The sequence below is a fragment of the Myotis yumanensis genome, unplaced genomic scaffold, assembly GCF_028538775.1.
Source record: "Myotis yumanensis isolate MYYU_CA2020_CCGP unplaced genomic scaffold, mMyoYum1.0.hap1 SCAF_12, whole genome shotgun sequence".
In the NCBI taxonomy this organism is placed as follows: domain Eukaryota; kingdom Metazoa; phylum Chordata; class Mammalia; order Chiroptera; family Vespertilionidae; genus Myotis; species Myotis yumanensis.
The window spans coordinates 6,201,574-6,221,178 of NW_027223763.1; the positions used below are offsets into that span (position 1 = coordinate 6,201,574).

Genomic DNA, 19,605 nt, shown 5'->3' on the forward strand with positions numbered 1-19,605 from the left:
CGGCGGGGAGAGGTCGTGAAGCCATTCGATGTGAGTGTGGTGCCCGAGCTGCTCTGAGAAGCTGGGAGAAGTGGCACAATTCCCCTTCTGGCACGTGGGGAGGTGAGGGGGGGAGGGAGAGGAGAAGGGCCTTCAGACCCTGCTGGAGGAGTGGGAGGAAGCAAGCAGGCCAGTCCACAGTCCGGCAGCTGGGGCCTGACTCAGAAGAGCTGACACCACCGAGGCCTGGACGGGACCCGGGCCCAGGAAGCAGCTTCCAGATGAATAGCACCCATAGGAACAGAAAACAGGACACGGTTTAAGGCATTGTTGTTTACAGTAAAAGAATGCAAGGGGCCCTTAACACAGGAGGGATCTGGGCTCCCACTCCGACCTTCCTTGGTGGACAAGGCTGCCACGTAAGGTTAAAGCAGGGCCTCGAAGCCAATGAAGTGTGTGATGTCACGCACCTTGTGCCAAAATGCATGTTTCTCGAAGAGTTCACGCTCGCTCGTGTGCACACGTACATGGCACGCACGTGCAGAGGACGCTTAGGGTTGTACAAAATCTGAGGGGGCCCCGTGGGCGAGCAGCCCCGTGCACTTGGGGCGTAAAAACCCGTTCCGCAGCCGGTGCCTGCTCTCTGGCCCCTCACGCAGTTAACACTGTCCACTCCTTCGTGCAGGAGAAGCCCTGGGGCCCCTCGGCTGAATGCTCTGGTCGCAGCAGCAGCTGAGGGACACGAGCCCAGAGAGGGAGGACGACGGAGCTGCTGAATGAGTGTCATGAGAGTCACTGGGGTTGGCGCTGAGAGCGCCTCTGGGCTGGGAGGCCACAGGCGGCGTCCCCTGGAGTCCAGCTGTGAGTCTCCCAGCACCAGGCCAGTGGCCTGTGCCCAGGACCTGCACTCACCACAGTCCAGTCGGGGCTCTCAGAAGCCTCTGAAGTCACGCCATGTGCAGAGACTTATTCAAACGACATGAGGTTTGCAGGTGCCTAGAAGAGAAAGCTCAGCCTTTGTCAGGTTCCCACCTCTCAGATGGGGACAAGATGCTTCAGAACCTAAGATGGGACCAAGCCTTGGCCAGGGAGTCTGTGGAGGAGCAGGTCAGGTGGGGAGAGGGCACACAACAGTGACACTATGACCACTGCCACTGGTTAAGTGACTGCTGTGTGCCAGGCGCTGCTCTGAGCACTTCATCTGCATCATGTCCTTGAGTCCTCACAACAACCCCATGAGGTAGGCACTGGAAGGATCCCATTATAAAGATGAGGAAACTGAGGCTTAGAGAGGGGAAGTACACAGCCATAAGTGGCAGGGCTAAGACACCAGAGCCATGCTCTCAATCACTCCCCCAGGTCCAAACAAAACCGAGAGGACAAAGATCCCGCAGGAATGGGGACAGGGGCGGCAAGATTAGCAGGTGGAAGCACAAGGAGTAAGTCTGGGGAGATCAGGAACCCCAAGACCTTCCAATAGCTATGTCTCCATGACATGGTCCCGGCTTCCTTTACTTGGGGACCACCGGCCCCAAGGTCAGGGTGTTGCCCCTCCCCTGGAAGCTGCTCACACGCCCCCAGCTCCAGGCCTCCTTGGCCCACAGTGCTGGGGGCGGGGCAGGGTGGGTTCCAGGAGATCTGATGAGAAGCAATTTCATCAAAGACAGATCCCTCTTGGTGTCAAGGTGTCAGAGTGATGAGCTGGAGAAAGCGCGCCTCCTTGCACCAGAGGCAGGTACAAGGATGGTGACGGCAGCATTGCCCGAAACAGCAAGATCAGGAAGCCATTTCTGGGCTCACCAACAACTGATTTAAAAAACAGTACGAGTGAATGAATGAAAGCTACACATTGACACGATGACTCTGAGGAACATGTAGCAGGAGAAAAGCAGGTCACAGAAGAGAATCAATGGGGCCTTGACTTACGAGTTTAATTCTTTAATTCTTCCGAGACCGAGCTCGTTAAGGAGCTCATTAACTCAAATTACTCTGTCAACTCAAAGCAAAAAATTGGCGGAGAGACAGCTGGTATCTCAAAAAACTCGTGAGTCGGGACACTCGTAAGTCAAGGCCCCACTGTATACAGTTATGGTTCTCTTTATAAAAAAAGTGTTTTAAAAAAGTACCCCAACCAATACATCATGGAATCAATACATGTGATAACATTTCACGGGAACGGCAAACAAACAGATCGGGAGTTACGGGGTTGTGAGTTTAAATGTTAGTACAAACAATGGTAAGAAATGCGATCCCCCCTAAAGAAGACTGGTCTTGGCCACGGGGACTCCCCCGGGAGTAGGTGCATTCCTGCCCCGTCCTTGCGCCTCCTTGTTGCCCCACAAGGAGGACGTGGCTTGAAATGACCCTCTGCTCTGGAAGGTTCAGTTGTTGCCACGTTTTATTACTGTATACAGCAGAAAGCGGGAATATTTGGTTGAAAGTAAATTAGAAATAAAGAGGGAAAAGAGTAGAAAAATAAGAGGTCCTCCTCCCCTAGGTCTAAAAATTGGTCAATAATACTGAAAAGTAGCAAAATCTTGCCATGCACCCCACACTTGCCACACATGGAATTCAACCCACTCATCCTTCTGACCAAACACCTGCTCTGCCACCGGGGTTTGACCCAGTTCCCTGCTACCTGCTGTGTCCCTGCTGCCATGCTTGGCTGCCCTCCCAGAGAGCGACCATTGGTGCTACTGGCCGGTACCCCATGTGCCTCCGCAGGCAGGGCAGACAGCAAGGCCCTGTTCTCTCCGCTGCCCCCTATCCTGGTGGCCCACCTCAGGGAGCCCATCCCTGTCAGGCCTGGTGCCACCCAGCCTCCTGCTCAAGGTCACTCTGAGCTAATGAGGGGTCCCAGCCACACAGGTGTGACCAGTGCAGAGGGCAGGACGTTATTCCTCTCTGAATGTGACCTGACGTGGCATCAACCTTGTTCAAGCCCTGATGCCTTGATCACTTGGCATCATCTTGAGGTGACTGGCCACCAAACCCCAAACCCCTGGTCTCTCCATCGTGGAGACAGGCAATCGCATTTGTTGAACTCAGCGATTTTCTATCTCATGGCACACATTAAGGAGTCACTAAAATTCTACAGCACATCAAAAATATATGCTGTTTTTTGCCGATCTGACAAAAAAATAGGTATCATTTTGATTCATTCACACTGGATGGCTATTGTTGGCTGTTGTCATTTCCTTCTTTCTTTTTTTTTTTTTTTTTTTAGCAATCTAAGGGAAAAGAGGTCAGTGCTCCTAACTAAATAGTCAGGTAGTACATGTTTTAAAAGTTCTTGTGGCACACTGGTTGAAAATTGCTGGTTTAATGTGAAAAAGGTATGTAAGCACTCTAGAAATCAGAGTTATAGTTTCTTGTGTATCATTTAAATATTTTTTACGTACAAACACACAGGTAATAAATATGCCTGTGTATCTTAATACAAGCCAGATGGCCCTCACTGGAACCCTGGAGCTGCCAGCTGACCACACCCAGATCTGCCTCGTCTTTCTAACTGCTGTCGGGTGTTGCTCAGGGGACTGACCGAGGTGGCTGAGGCGTCCGGGTTTCCTCTCCTATCCCGGACAGCGCTGCAGTGCGCTCTGAACCGCACACTCTGTGTGCATGTGACACACCCCTCGGACAGGTTCCTGGCAGGCAGGCAGGTGAGTCGACAGATTCGAATGCAATTTATTTTGTGCTTCCCTGTGGCATCTCAAGTTGATCCCTGTTCGAGCCTTATCATCTATGATTGGATCAGAGTGTCATCTATGGCCTCGCCTATGTTTCAGAGGAAGGTCCGGAATAGGACCAAACTGAGCACAGAGTGAGCGACATGCCTTGGAGGCCGCCCCGCCCCGGCCCTTAGGAGGACGGCTTTGAGGGACCTGGAAGTCTGTGGCTGCTGTGACCACAGCTGAGGCCCCCACTCCCAGACACATAGGCCTGGTGCGGGGTGAACTCCCCTTTGCTGAGGTCCCTCAGACCTGGGGCTGCTGCCTCCCAGCTACGCTTACTTGTCCTCAAAGCTGCCAGCATCTCCCCCAAGCCCTGGTGCTCTTTCCAAGACTGAGAGGAACCCGCTCCCCAGACCCCTCCTCTGGCTGATCCCTGGGGAATTCAGGGGGGATTCCAACCCTGGCACCAGCAGTCACACTGCCTGCCCACCGACTCCCAGGGTCAGGAAACTCCTCCTGCCCATCTGGTGCTGAGGGCTGGGGCAGCCACTCCTCTCACAGGCCAGGGCCCCCAGGGGGTGAGGCAGGAGAGCTCAGGTGGCAAGCACAGACCCGGGTAGGCCCCACAGTCAGTGTCTGCCACTTTCTGAGCCTCAGAGGCCTCAGTGTGAAAGGGAGACCCTGAGAGGACGGACCTCACAGGGGTGTGGGAGGCCTGGGCCTATTGCTGCAGGTGAAGCATCTGGAGTAATGCCCAGTCCTGGGGGGCGGGGGTGGTGTGGGGGGTGGGACTCAGCCTTGAGCCAGGCCCAGCAGACCAGAGCCCCGTCAGCAGCAGCCACGGTGGCTCTCAGTACATTAGCTGTTGTTGTTATTATTATTCCTAAGGACTGTGGGGGCCAGGAAGCCTGTTAGTCAGTCTGGAGTTTCCCATGAATCAACCTAAATAGCTGCTTCCGCCTAAACTTGGGGAGATACAGCATCTGCCTCCTACCAAGCTGTCCCTGACGGATAGTTCTGTGTGTTTCCTTTAGTGGGCAAGACACAGGGACCAGACTCAAAGTTCTGGTCTGAAGCTTTGTTGTAAGCTGAGCAGGGGTGCCCTGGCTCATAGGAAAAGGCTGGTCAGCTCCCAGGGAAGGAGGGGCCCTGTTTTCTATGGACCAGGAGCCCCAAGGGTGGGAGAGGGTATTGCAGGTGACAGGCAGGATTTTGGTGACTTTACCTGAGGCCTGTTGCTTTTACATGCATCGTCCAAATGCTTGTGCCACAGTATTGCATGAAACCGGGAGCCAGTCTGGAACTTGTAAACATTGCCTGGCGGGTAGAGAAACCACCGGTTAAGAAGAGGGTGGACATGGGTAACTAAACCGAGGAGGGTCAGGAGCAGCCCCGGGCAAGCCCGGGGCTTGGGTCAGGACACTGCCATTCTCATGACACAGGAGTTCCCTGAGATCTCCAAAGACCCTTCCTGCCACATGGTTGCTGCCTCACCAGCATCCTATTATTTACTCCAAGAGCCTGAGGCTACAGCTCCAGGGGTGATGGGCCCAGTTGCCACAGATGAGGCCACAGGAGGATTCCTGCTGCCACATGCCATGCGCACTGCTCAGTGGACACAGGGGACTAGTGAGGGGACCCTGAGAACATCAGCACCTAAAGCAAAGGGAAAGCTGCGACCCCAGAAGTGCCTACATGTAGCAGAAGAAGCTGGGGTGGGAGGGGCTGCGGGCACCGGCTCGGCGCCTACCTTTGTCAGGGTTGTTCAGCTGGAAGATGTCCGGGTGCTCGGGGTCATCCGGCAGCTGCACCATCCAGCCCACGATGGAGACCTTTTTGCCAGGCGTGGATTTGTACTGGAGAGCAATGCACAGCCAGGAGCTCACACCCTGCCTCCCCTCGGAGGGCTGAGGAGGCCACGCCACGGTTCCTTCCCATCCCCACCCACCCACTCCCTGCAGTTCTCACGAGATAAAGGCCCAGCCCGGAGAGGCCTTTCCCGGGACTTACGTGTTTTCTGTCTGTGCCCCGCAAGGACTTGGCTCCATAGTACAGGAGGGTGGATCCTGAGAGGATGACCCAGTACCTGGTCCAGGAGGACAGCTGCACAGGAAGGAGGCCGAGTGACAACCCCGCGAGTGGTGGGGCAGGACCGGGGCCTGATCACACACCCAGCCACAGGGTGGAAGGGGCCCCTCCCAACCAATCACTGGCCCTGACCCCCTAATGCCACCTCCCCCAGGACCTGGAGGAGCAGACTGTCCTCAACCTACGCCCACCTCCCTCTCCTGCTTCCCTCGGCGCCTCCTTCCCGCCTTGTCTAGAGCAGTGCCAAGGCACAATCTCTATGTGTGCAGGTGACCTGGGCCCACGAATGTCCTGGGAAAAACATTTTAAAACCACAGACATGGTAAACCACAGCCTAGGGCCATAATGTCTGCGATGGGGTGGGGGTGGGGGGACTCGGCGGTGACTGAATGGAAGCGCTTTTGAAGAATTTGAGGCTGGAAGTGGGAGACCCACAGGCGGCACTGCAGGCGGCTCTGCTTCTCTAGGGAAGGCCGCGCCCGGGGCCCCACGTGGAGGCCGGCACTGGCGCTCGGGGCCCCCTCTTAGGTTGGGGGAAATCAGTGTGGGGGGCCTCTGGTTCTGCAGAGGCGAAGCGAATGCCTCGTGTGGGGAGCGGATGGCTCTGCACCTCAGCCTGCCAGACCTCTCTGAGGACGCCACAGGTTTAAGCAACACACGTGCGTATGTCGAACACTTACCTTTACTCGGTGTAAGAAACTCCATTATTTCCCATTCTATTCTACTAAAAACAATGGGTCATGACCTCCTGCATTGATTTCATCACTTCCTGTCACCACTCCACCCCACCCCCCCGCAGACATATGGTCCTTCTAGGCTATGGTTTACCATGTCTGTGGTTTTAACACGGCTTTTAGGATTCTGCCTTGCCAGCCTCAGAGTGGCTGCGGCCAGCACTCTGTATGGGAGAGAGGCAGGCAGTCAGTACCACAGGCCGGATGTAGGGCCCCCGTCACGGATGCTTTGTGACACTCGGGTCCAAGGACAGTGTGGGGCCCAGCTGGGGTGAAGACTCCATCTCACTCAAGAATGCATGTGGCATCCTTGCCAAGTCCTTTAGCATGCAGGCGCTATTTCATCGCAATTCGCAGATGCAGAAATAGCTCCCTCCCCTCCACGGCACACCCAGGGCTGGGCAGGTTGGCAGGGGGTCTCCTGAGCCGGCCCCTCACTGAGCCACACGCTGCCTCCGGACGAAGGTGTCTAACTTACTGTGGGCTTCCGTCCTTCCTTGAGCAGAGTCTTCCTTCTCAAGGGCCCCTCCATGGTGGGCACGGCCGCTGAGCTCCCCAGCGCACAGATGCAGGGGCCGGTGGGGCTGAGGGGAGGCCACGGGTCAGACAGGTCTACAGGAGCTGAGGTCAGGCACCCTCTCACCACCGGGGCCCAGAATGCTGCCCAGACAGAGGCTGTAAGTGCTGGGCAAGGCCACAGGGAGCAGGAGGAAAGGAGGCTCTGGGCTCCCCACATCTGAGAACTCGCCTCCCTCATCTACCTGAGTGCTGCCGAGCTCCACGTGTGGTGACTAAGCTCCTGGTAACCCGGGCCCCTCGCAGCCCTGCACTCCATCCTGACCCGGGCCCCTCACAGCCCTGCACCCCATCCTGACCCGGGCCCCTCGCAGCCCTGCACCCCATCCTGACCCGGGCCCCTCGCAGCCCTGCACCCCATCCTGACCCGGGCCCCTCGCAGCCCTGCACCCCATCCTGACCCGGGCCCCTCGCAGCCCTGCCCCCATCCTGACCTGGGCCCCTCGCAGCCCTGTACCCCATCCTGACCCGGGCCCCTCGCAGCCCTGTACCCCATCCAACCACCACTTCCTCTCCACTTGGGGAACTTGGGGATCACACAGCCCCTCCTTTTTCTGTTGGCAGAAGCCTGGAGGAGCATGGAGGAAGTGCGAGAGGTGGGGTGAAGTGAGAAGGGGCACAGGGGACCCCCACACTGCCAAGCTCTGCACCTTTCTCAGGGTTCCTCGTTCACCCTCTGCCATGGGGATTCAGGCGCCATCTATGGGTGAAGGCATCCAAGTGCAGCACCAGCCCAGATCTCCGTCAGCCCAATTTCAGACACAGAGCTTCTGCTCACTGTCCCCGCGGCCCCCTCATCCAGACTCCCCAGGCCCCTCCCTCAGCCTGCACCTTCCCCCAGGGAACACCACCCACCCAGCTGAGCCCAAACCTAGGGGTTTTCTTCTCTCACCTCCACCCCTGCAACGCCGGCCTGTCCACCTCAGCCATCCCACTCCTCCCAGCTCGCAGAACTTGATCTGCCTGTGACCGATCAGTCCACGCTCAACCCTGGTCTCACAGCATCGACTCCTGCCTTCCTCCCGCGTACTCCATGCACAGCCAGGATGGCCTGGTCACGCCACCTCCCCTCCCTTCCACGCCCACTCTCACTGTCTCCATTGCCTTTGGACCACCATCCTTCCCCTCCCATCCTTCCCCTTTCCCCTCATTTTCACGCCCCCCCCCCAAGCCGGTTGTGGCTCCGCCCACTTTTCCAGCCTCATCTTATACACTCTCCTCTCTCATTCCCTTTGATCCTGCCTTTCCTTTGCGTGGAATCTCCCGCTCTTCCTGCTTCAGGCCCACGGACTGTCCCTTTGCCTGGGGCACCCTTATAACCCCTCTGCCTCCCTCCCTTATTTCACCAGGTTAATTCCTACCTCTCTTCCCGTCTTTTCTCCAGGGAGTCCCTCCCTGCTCTCCCCTCCCAGGGCACCCCTTTCTCTGGGACCTGGGCACCCCAGATTTTCTGTTTGTTTAGGTCTCTTCTGTAGCAGCCTCGTGGGCTAAGGCAGCAGCCGTGTCCATCCCGTCCACAGCCTCTAGCACAGAGCGTGGCACCCCGCACACGGCACCCAGCAGGCACCCTAATGCTCTCTGTCGCATGGACGGACACACGAATAAATGGATACCTGTAGACGCAGCTCCGGGTCCTGGGAGAATTCCGAACTGGAACTCTCCAGTTGGGCCCCAGCGTGGCGTAGAGACGTCCCCTGCTTCGGAGGAAAAGGCTGAGTGTTAGCCACAGGCTAGGAGACAGGTGTGACGGAGGAGAGAGCCTCTCAGACTGTGGGCATCAGCTCAGGAAGCCCCACCCCACCGCCCCCCCTCGGTCACGCTCCAAGCACATGTGGGGCAGCTCTCCAGGTAAGTTTTTCCGTGGGAGGGTGAGTGCAGTGAGCGGCTGGACGCAATACAGAAAACGATGGATCTGCTGTAGTTTCTGAACAGCTTGGGAACTTCATGATTGGCCACACCGGTGGGCACCGGGAAACGGGGTCACACCACATCACCCTGTGAGTGAGCTGCTCCCCTCCCAGCCACACGGGGCTCCGTGAGCGGGCAGGTCTGGGAGTGAACTGCGTGGTGCCGTCCCTGTGTGGGGGGGAGTCTCCTCATTTGGTCCGAGTTCCTGCTGAGCCGAGGCTGGTGTGGAGCTGGAAACCGGCCCCTTCTCTCACCCTCTCTTCTCAGGGGTCTCCTTTCCCCAGCGCCCCAGCAAAATGTGCAACCAGAGCGGACTCTCCGCTGACACTAGGAGGGCCTCGGCCCCCTCGCCACCATTCCGTCCCCTTTTCTGAGACAGTCCCTGGCTGCACGCTTAGCACACGCTTGGCCGGACTGACGTGCTGATGGAGCTTTAAGGCAGCACCTTCCGAGCAGGCTCTCCGGGCGCTTCCTAAGGGAGCGCAGTGCTCCCAAGTGCCCAGGGCTGGTGGGGGAGCGCGAACACCAGGCCATGCACTCCTCCTCTTCGGAGCTTTGTGAGAGCACCATTAGCCTCCCCAGAATGGGGAAACGGAGGCTCTGCGATGTGAGGACACTTGACAGGACTGTGAGCCTCGCTCGCCAGGATCTGGACCCAGTCTGTCTGACTCTGTAGTCTAAGCTCCTCCCACACCTTTCAGGCTGGGCAGAGGCTGGCGTGTCGCATGGGTGGAGTCTGCCACGGGACTGGGCCCAGGTCTGGAGGCAGCACTGTGCAGCGGCTCCCTGCAGGCTTCTCTGGGAGGCCCCAGTTCTTGAGTTTCTGTGCAGCGTACGCTGAATGGGCTTTGTCGGAATGTCTCTGACTGACATGGGGCCCCTCCAGAACCACAGCTGCCTTTCCTGGCTGGGAACACAGGACTGAACAGAATGCACCCAGGAGGGCCGCTTTCCAGTCCCCCCCCCCCCCCCCCCCGCAGCTTCCCCGCCCCTACCAGGGTTGGATCTTGCGGGTGGCAGGGAGGAGGGCTGCAGGAGACAACCCTGCTCATGGGAAGTCTGGTCTGGGGAATTGTGGGCTGGCAACCCAGTAGAACATCTCAGTCCCAAAGGGTGTGCCAGCTGGTGGTAAGGATGGCGATAGGACGATGGGATGATGGGATGGGGGATGGGGGCGATGGTGGGCACGATGGTGGACGGTGAGGGTGATGAGCGACGGTGAGGAAGGGATGATGGTGCCAGGTAATGTGCTCAGAGGTATTCATTCACTACTTTGTTTAATCACACAACTCTGGGAGGCAGGCACTATTCGTATGCCCACCTTTTAGATAAGCAATCTGAAGCTTGGAGAGGTGCAACTTGCCCAAGGTCACGGCACTAGGAAAAGGAAGAGTGGGGGTGTTGTTGAGGAGGACGCAGCCGGGTCCTGCTTGGGCCAACAGCACCGCGCGGATTCAGGCTGGCCGGACAGGCCCGCAGGACACTTCCCGGACAGTTTGCTAGGTGCCACAGTAGCTGGCAGGTACCTTGGGGGCTGAATTTCATAATTTAACCCCGAGTCCCTGTTACTGGTCTAGGAGGTTGGGGGGCAGGGAGAAGTCTTGGATAATAATCACCTTGAGGTCTCAGTCATCTTGCCTTAGCGGGAATAGGCCCTCCATGCTTCTATCTCAGTGCACGGAGCCCCTGGTGGGAGTGCACCTGTGGAGGGCCCACCTGCACCAGCAAACCCTGGATGGGCACTTGACCCTGGCCACTTGCTGATGATTCGCCCTCATCTGCAGGCAGGAAGCCGCCGCCCGAGTTCTGTGGGCCCTGGATGTCTCCCCAGCAGCACTTGTTACAGCACTTTTACCGCCTGTGAGCGCTCTCTCTCCTCCGGGCAATGTCCCTGATCCGCTGAGTGGGTCCCTAGGAGCCGCATTTGCACTTAAGTTTAGCTGAGCGGATAGGACACCTGAGCTGAGCCAAGTCAATCCGATATTCTTTCCTGGCGATTAGGAACCGGATGTGAGAGACTGACCGGGCTCTGTGGCGGGGTGAAGCGGTAACACATACACCTTCCCCTCTGTGAGCTGACAGGTCTAGAAGTCCGGGCTGCAGAGAGAAAGCGGGGAGCAGAGCAGATATCCACAGAGAAGGGTCCACACGAGGCCCACGTCCTAGGACAGTGATGACGAACCTTTTGAGCTCGACGTGTCAGCATTTTGAAAAACCCTAACTTAACTCTGGTGCCATGTCACATATAGAAATTTTTTGATATTTGCAACCATAGTAAAACAAAGATTTATATTTTTGATATTTATTTTATATATTTAAATGCCATTTAACAAAGAAAAATCAACCAAAAAAATGAGTTAGCGTGTCACCTCTGACACGCGTGTCATGGGTTCGCCATCACTGTCCTGGGACCTGACTCTGGGCGGTAGGCATTGGTCAGAGAGGTGGCAGATTTCTCGGTACTTATGAAGCTTCAGCAGCTTATGGGCAGGGCCCAGCCCTTGTCAGCTGGGACCCAAGGGCAGCGTCAAGAGAAAGGCCCAGGGACCACTGCTCACTGTTCCCTCTCTCAGGGGCCTAAGCTCCTGGGTGGAGCCTCAGTTGTCAGACTTCAGTGTCTGCTGCTGAGAACAAGGCAAGAGAGGGAAACCAATGTCAGAAGCTCGGCTCATCACCCAACTGGGCTGCCACCTGAGGCAGAGCAGCCGGACGGAGGGCCAGGGCAGGAAGGGCCTGCAGAAACTGGACTTGAAGGTGGCAGGTGAGGGACACAAGCCGGGGATTCCTGACCCTCAGCCTCTGTGAGAATCACCCTGAAAACAGTCGCTCTCATGGTTGCACCTCAGTTGAAATGGACCCTCACCTCCAGGATGGCCTCCAGAGCTTCACCTCCCTCTCCCAATCGCGGCAGAGTTTGGGGCTCAAGAGGCACCTTGCACCCTGGCACACCGGGGCATCTGCCAGAGTCCTCTGATCTTCTCAAGGAAGGAAAAGAGTGTCTTTAAAAACAGATTTGAGGGGATCGGGCTTGGGGCTCTGTTGCCACCACTCCGTTTTCCTGGGGTCTCCCTAAGCGGGCTGGGAGATCACATCTAAGAATAAGCAAACCTCACACAGCAAAGAAATTAAAACACCAACCTCCTCAACACCCTAGAGCACCCGTGCGTCCGACTGCCGCAGCCCTCTCTTACAGGGCTCTTCCCCGGATCAGTGCCTCCTGGGGGCCAGCTAGGGCTGAGGACACTTGCCTTCCCCATAGTCCATCCACTCCATGATGGCTGAGCGGCCATCTGGGAATTTTCTCTTCACCCCACCCAGCTTTAGACTCCTGATCACTTGCTTGCTGGCAAGAGGTACCGACTGAGTGAAATTCATAAACATCCCAAAGTAAGTTCCCCAACGGAGCACTTCCACTTATGTGCTAAGTACTTCCTGTGGGCACCCTCCCTGCAGAGCTGAGGGACCTGAGGCTCAGAGATTGAGGGACAGGCCCAAGGTTGCTGAGGCAGCAGGCAGGCCTGACCGCAGGCCCCTCTGATCTGCAGGCAATGTCCAGAGCCAGACTTCGAGGTCTCAGTGAGGTGCATTAGCACCCGCTCTCCGGCGGTGACTCTTGGAGACACCACGCACTCCCGGGCCACCTCTCCCATCCTGGCACACTGCTCAGGCCCGGCGGCCTCCTCGCGTCCACTGTGGTCCTCCCACCAAGTGTCCCTGGGCTGCTGCATAACCCTCACCTCTGCAGGGGCACAAAGAAGCACCTGCTGCCTCTACTGATGGCCTGACTGAAGGATTCCCTCCTCCTTTAATTTCTGAGGAGCCCGAGGTTTGCTGAGGTCAGCCTGGTGCCACGCCCACAGCCCTACTTCCATGGAGTCCATGGGACAATGGAAAGGCAGCCTCCCTCCCTCCTGAGCCCGTGACCCTCAGGGGGTGTCTGACAGGGAGCAGTTGCTTAATAAATGGGCATTGAATAAATGAATGAGCGAATGAATGAGGGAGGGAGGGAAGGAAAGAGGTAAGGGAGGAAGGAAGGGAGGGAGGAAGGAAGGAGCCAATGATTAGGTCCAGGTCTGGATGATGTTCAGGATCTTGGCACCATGCCTGTTTCCCACTCGATGTCCCCTCGTTGGCCTGTGGCCCGGGGAGATTCGGGTGTGCCCAGCAGACCTGCAGTCCGCCCTGGTGCCTGCCTGGTTCCCATCCCGCTGCTGAGGGGCCCAGAGCCAGGGCAGTGGCCTGCCTGTCTGAGAGAATGAGAGCGAAGCAATGCCCCTCCAGGAGCCCCAGAGGGAAGGGCCTTGCTGCCCCCACTTCCTGCCCTCCATCAGGGGTTCACAAGGACAGACAGACTGACCGACATGGGGCCAGTGCCTGCAGCTGTCACATGGCCCTGGACGAGGCCTGAAAGGTGGTGGAGAGGTGGGCTCAGTGGTCAGGAAGACGTGCATTTGGGCAGCTCTGCCCCGGCAGAGTGTGAGCAAGCGGGGTCATTTCACCTCTCTGAGCCCCGCCGTCCACGTGCATAAACGGGGGCCCCTGGATAACTGCTGTGTAGCAGCGCGTGAAGCCTCGGTGAGACCAGGACGGTGCCTGGCACACAGCGACTGCTCCACAAGATCACTCATCACCTGCCACACCTCTGTCTGCCCTGTGAGGACCTGCTGGGCAGCACCCACCTCCTCTCTGGCCATTTTCTGATTATGGGGACTGAGGAGCCAGGAGGCTCAGCACCAGAGGATGTGTGTATGTGTGTGTGTGTGTGTCTGTGTGTGTATGCATGTGTGAGGCGTGTATCTGTGTGAGGTATGCATGTGCATGCATGCATGTGAATGTACGTGTGTGGGTATGTGCACCCACATGTGTAAGAGGATGTGAGTGTGTGTGAGAGTGTGCATAGCTGTGTGAGTGTGTGCTGTGTGTGCGGGCCACTGAAGGATGGTAGGAACCTGCTTCTCGTAACCTTCCTGTCACTGGTTTCTCCCTGCCTCCCTTACAGTCACTACGACGCCCTTCACTTTGTGGCCCCACGGCTGTGGGAGCTCCCCATTCAGAGCCCTGTCTTCCCAGGGCCCAGGTGTGCCTGGCACAGAGAAAGCACACTGTGTGGAGCAGGTGCCGAGGTGAATTCCTGAGCTGGAGCCGAACCCTGGGCTGAGGGATCCACGTTGTGGTCACCAGAGCCCAGCAGGTGGTTGTCAGCCCAGGGCCTGAGGCCATGTGTTGCAATACTCTCAGACCCCACCAGGCAGAGCCACATGCCGCCTGCAGGCTGGGCCCATCCTCAGGCATCTGGCTGCAAGAACCCACATTTCAGACCGGTCTCCCCAGCAGCTCGGCCTGAGGGAGAGGCGCTGGCCTTGGCCCTGGGCTAGCTCGGGACCAGGTGATGAGAGGCTGCTCAGAATATGGGGGTGGTCCCCCACCCCTCCTCCCTCAGTGGGTCCTGCCCCTGGGCTGAGCTGTCCTGAGGAGCCACAGAGCAGCCTCCCGGGTGGACCCATGGGATGAGGTTGGGGTGGGTCCCTGCCTGGAGCTGTCTCTAGCTCCCTGGGCCCCGGGCACCTCCTGGGAGGGAGGCCACGCTGAGGCCACACTCACCTTTCCAGCCCTGAAGACATTTCTTCACTAAACTCTGAGCTCTCACTACTGCCTGGAAAAGGAACACAGATCAGTGAGCAAGGCGGCCTCACCCGAGAGGAGCCAATCTGGAGGGGCCTCTTCTCCTGGCTCCCTGGCCCAGGCCCCCGAGCACCACAGAAGCGCCAGAGCGATGGCTTCCTGACCCTGGGCTCCTGCTGCTTCTATTTCTGCCTCTCCGCCCTGGGAGGGTGCAAAGCACCAGCTGTACCACTGTTCCCCAGGGGGCCTCTGCTCCCTTCCCACGGCCCCAGAAGGCTGCACTGCCCACCCCAGGACACGGGAGTCTGGGTCCTTGAGCCTCTGCTGGGCCTGGCCTGGCCCCCACTGCCTCCCTCTGGTCTAAGGAAAACTGGTGCTAGAACAGGTCTCACCCGGTGAGGACAGAGCAAATAGCACTTCCTCTCTGAGGGTCAGGGCTTGACTAGACACTGGTCAGAGCCGCTGCCCAGCACTGGAAGCCTCGAGGGGTCCCTTAGACCTCTGGCCAGCACACACAGACACACACACAGGGCTCAACTCCGCCCCCCCCAGCCCCCCCCCCGGCCTGCTTCTCAGGGGCTCTCCAAGGCCACCTCCAGCACAAGACACACTTTCTTCTGCCACTTCACTGACACCACGTGCCTTTGTACGGACCCTCAGTCCTCGAGGTGCCCCGGGGCAGGGGTCTTGGCCTGGGCTACCTGCTGGCACTGAGGCTGAGTAGTGGGGAAGGGGAAGGAGGGGTCCCAGGCCGCTGGGGGTTACAGGACAGAGAGGACCTGTTCAGCTCCAAATGGCACATGCACACGGCTACCTGCTCCAGGAAGAGAAACCCCTGAGTTTCCGAACACAGGAGCCAAGGGCCACAGCACCGTTGACCTCCCACCGTACACTGGGCAGCACTGTGACTCAGCTTTCTGTCCAGGAAGAGCAGGGCCTGGGTCCAGGCACAGCTCACACCACCCTTGGCTCCTGCCCTCGCCCAGCCTGGCCTCAGTGGTGCAGTGCCTTCGACTGATAGGAGCACGTGTCTGGCTGAGTGCTCCTGGGCGGCGTTTCCCAGCTGGTTCAGAACCATCCCAAGGACACGCCAAGGAAAGGGTCCCATGGCCACATCCTGAGGGAATTGCGACTCTGGGCCCTGGTGACCACAATGCCCAGCATTTCAGAGTCTGAGAGGAGACCTGCTCACTTCTGAGCCAGCCTCACCCCACACGCTGCCTGGCTCCCCTCCCAGGTGTACCCTCTGAACACACTGCACACTCCTGACTAGGTCCCAACAGGATGGCTCCTCCAAGGTGGAGGTGGACGCGGACCTGGCCTGGCACGGGTTTTCTGTGCTGGGAGACAGCTGTCCCCTGGAGTGATGCTGCCTCAGACAGGGACCGCATTTCACAGGAGTGTGGGACATTTTTCCTGTCCCCACACACGCTCCCCACGCCCATGGGCCCTCCACTCTGCGGCCTCACTGGATCAAACCCCTGCCTGGCAACTATCTAAACCACCACCAGCACCAGGAGGGCTCCCTGTTAAGGAAAGCAGACGGACACACGGACACAGGACCACAGAAGCACAAGTATGCTGAAAGGGCACGGAAAGCAGACAGGACACGTGTCTAATGGCAGAAATGACGGGTGACCTGGGCACTGCAGGAGGACTCCGCCCTCACCCATCCCGGCCTCAGCAGGGCAGTGCCTTCCGCTGACATGAGCACGTGTCCGGCTGAAGCTCAGGTGTGCAATTGCACCCTTAGATCACCTTCTCAGCCTCCCTGACTCTAACTTTTCGGGGTGAAGCAAGGACCTGCGTGAGAACCCGGCGGCCCTCAGCGCTGTCCTCGGGCAGCCTCCCCCTTTGCCCTGAGGCTGGGGCCTGTGGCTCTCCCTGGACAGAGCCCCACAGGGCAGCGGCCAGGCTCTGCCAGCTGCCAGCCAGGGACAGCGGGTCTCAGGTGTGTGTCTGGCTGCCTCTTCCACCCGTTTGCTGTGCTCAGGGCCACCGGTAGGATGAGGACAAACCCAGGCATTTCGTGACACCCAGAGGCCAGGAAGGAGAGCCCCTGGCAGGGTGACTCCTGAGGAGCCCTCTCTGCGGGGTAAGGCCACTGGGCGCAGCACAGTGACAGACAGACACGAGCACACGCCGGCTGTGCCATGCTGCCGCGCAGCCAGACGCTTACCTAGCGAGAGTCCATTGGTGACGGCGGAGGAGGAGGAGGTGAGGGCGGGGCCCCTGCGAGGGCTGCGGGACTCTAGGACACTGTCGTCCAGCAGGTGCCTCGCTTTCTCCGATGGGAATGTCGCACTTTTACTCTCAACTACACTCAACTGACACATCATACTGGAAACGGAAAGGAAGAGAGAGGCAGAGCTCCTTACCTACGGAGTCACAGGGTTCCACCTGCCTGGGCTCCTGGCAGAGGGCGCACCTGCAGGCAAAGACCTCCACCCAGAACCAGGGAGCACGGCCAGGCTCTGCCCTATCTCACGGCGTGACCTTGGGCAAGTCCCAGCCTTTGTCTGGGCCTCAGTTTCCCCATCTGTCCAGTGGGGACTAACTGTACTTGCCCTTGCTAACTCCCAGGATGACGATGAGGCATGAGTGAGTGGGTGGTACTTGTGAGCGATGGGGCGCGCAGTGAAGGGGGAGTGTGACCCTGCGGCATCATGTCTGGTTCTGGTTCTGGAGTCGCACACACTTGGTCCAAGTCCTTGCTCTCACCTTACAATTGGCAGGTACTTTGCCGCATTGAACCTCACTGGGCTCATGCATATCACAGCACCTACCTCTCAGGCCTGCAGGGCTCAGTGAGATAATACCTGGCAGGACAGAGCAGAGAAAGAGCAACCCCTTTCTCCTCCAGCCCAGGAGCGACTCCAGGGCCTGGCTGGCTGGCTGAGGCTTGTGTCTTGGTGGAAGGAAGGAAGGAAGGAAGGAAGGAAGGAAGGAAGGAAGGAAGGGAGGGAGGGAGGGAGGGAGGGAGGGAGGGAGGGAGGGAGGGGGGGAGGGAGGGAGGGAGGGAGGGGGGAGGGAGGGAGGGAGGGAGGGAGGGAGGGAAGGAAGGAAGGAAGGAAGGAAGGAAGGAAGGAAGGAAGGAAGGAAGGAAGGAAGGAAGGAGATGGAAGAAACAGGCAGGCAGGAACATAGGGAGGGAGGGACCCAGCTGTAAGGAGCCTGTGCCCAGTACCCTGGGGACATGGGCATGGCTGCCCTGGCCATGCTGAGGACCACCCATGTCGCCCAGCTGTCAGCCCCACAGGCTGGGGAACCGGGGAGATGCCCTGATCTGCAGACTCACTCCAGCAATGGGCAAGCAGATTCTGAGCCCTGAGACTGGCAGACACAGTGCCCACTGGACTCTGGGTTTACACAGGGAGGCACCCCCTTAGCCCACCCCCACGCTCAGCCCGTTTAGAGCCCGAGTGGGGCTCGCTCAGTTACCCACTTGTTGCCCAGGCTGTGGCTCTTCCTGTGTCTTGGGACCGGGGGTGTGGGGAGGCTACCAGCCACAGACGCGTCAGGACAGGTAGGCCGCCGGCTGAACCTTGCGGAGCTGGAGCTGGCAGAGGGGCCTGTGAACAGAGCAGAGAGCGTCCTGTGACGGGGGCTGCGGAGGCTCGGGGGTGGGGCCTGGGTTGTGGGTAAGGCACTGGCCCAGCTGTCACAGGCGGAGCAGGTTCCGCAGGCCCCGTGGCTTCCTACTCATGAGACACCCACCTCTCACGCCCAGCATAACCAACTTCCACGGCGACAGCAGCCAGGACGGCCGGTGGCCTGCTGTGCACAGTGCCCCTGCCTGGGCGAGACTTACCCAAGCCATCCAGCAGGTGGCAGAGACTTCACAGCCTGTCTTGTGAATCCAAGGCTGGTGCCCACCCTGTGCCCTTCCCCAGCCACTTTCTCTTCTCCACCACGCATTCCACAGAAGGGATGGAGAGCGTGTGAGGGCGGCAGAGGGAGGGCACTGAGCGAGAGCACAGCTAGAGAGGCAGGGGCTCTGCCCCAGGCCTGCCAGGTACTGCCTGGGTGGCCTTGGACGGGTGACTTAACTTACTCCCTTGAGCCTCTGTTTCCTCATCTGAAAAGTGGGAATAATTCAACTCACCTCGAAGGTGGCTGGGAGGAGTCCTGAGGTGGTGAAAGCAGTTTCACAGTCAGCACTCACACTTGTTTTATATAATTAGTACCATGTTCTCCTCAGGCCCAGTCCTGGGGACAACAGGGGTCCTCAAGCCAGGAGGCTGGGCCACACACCCACTGAGCAGCACGCGCAGGACGTTGGAGGGACCTGCATGCTGGCCAGTCCACAGCTACTAGTATATGGAGGGGCCTGGTCCTGCCGCTGCTGTTCTCTTTAGTGCTGTGCTCGTGGCTCTGGAAAGGAGGTGACCCCAGGGGCTAGGCCTTAGCTACCTGGGACAGACAGGAAGTGGGCCAGGGCTTCTGCACTTCCTGCGGAGCACACCAAACGGCAAACCCAGGGACTGTGCCGGGCTGTGCGGGAGCCTCCCCAGAGGGCCTGGGAGGCCTGTGTCCATCCAGGGCCCCACAGCCTCCCACAAGCTGCTGTAATCCACAGTGACCTCCAGTTTGCCTGGCTCATCACTTTTTAATGTCCCAGACACCACTGCGGACGGTCTAGCTCCCTCTGGCACTTGGGAAGGTTCACGAGGCAGCTCGCATCTCCTCGAGCTCGGAGTTCCTGCTGTCTCACCCTGCTCACCCCTCCACACCCCACTCTGCACACCCCAATCTTCATTTCCCCAGGGCCCCCCATAATCCCTTTACTAGGCCTTGGCCAACTTTCTCCACTGTTCCCCTCAACAACTATCCCCAAATGTCACCTCTCTCCTAAGCCCCTGCACAACTCAGACCCCTCACTTCAAACGATGGCACTCTGCTTCCGGGAGAACGCATGGTGGTCAGGCTCCGTCTCTCACGCCAGCCCAGCAGTGGCCACGTGCGCCTCCACCCACACCAGCCTTCCTGTCGGCCTGGGGAAGGGGCCTCGTCCATCCAAGGCC

General features: G+C 58.6%; 1 protein-coding gene across 6 annotated transcripts in view; it reads right to left on the minus strand.

The window, feature by feature from the left end:
- Positions 1–297: 297 nt before the first annotated feature.
- Positions 298–19,605, minus strand: part of RALGPS1 (Ral GEF with PH domain and SH3 binding motif 1) — a 224,092-nt gene continuing 204,784 nt past the window's right edge. For 2 of the 6 annotated variants that reach the window (XM_070430638.1, XM_070430639.1), the window contains exons 12-20: positions 18,027–18,153; positions 16,761–16,921; positions 14,561–14,612; positions 8,665–8,748; positions 6,954–7,059; positions 5,664–5,756; positions 5,404–5,509; positions 4,879–4,970; positions 298–975 (exon numbers count right to left, since the gene is read on the minus strand). In XM_070430638.1, coding sequence (XP_070286739.1) covers positions 946–975; positions 4,879–4,970; positions 5,404–5,509; positions 5,664–5,756; positions 6,954–7,059; positions 8,665–8,748; positions 14,561–14,612; positions 16,761–16,921; positions 18,027–18,153 — 851 coding nt within the window. In that variant the 3' untranslated portion in view covers positions 298–945. Of the gene's footprint in view, positions 976–4,878; positions 4,971–5,403; positions 5,510–5,663; positions 5,757–6,953; positions 7,060–8,664; positions 8,749–14,560; positions 14,613–16,760; positions 16,922–17,021; positions 17,401–18,026; positions 18,154–19,605 lie in introns of those variants that run through there. The other 4 variants (XM_070430640.1, XM_070430641.1, XM_070430642.1 and 1 more) reach the window with 4 other exon arrangements.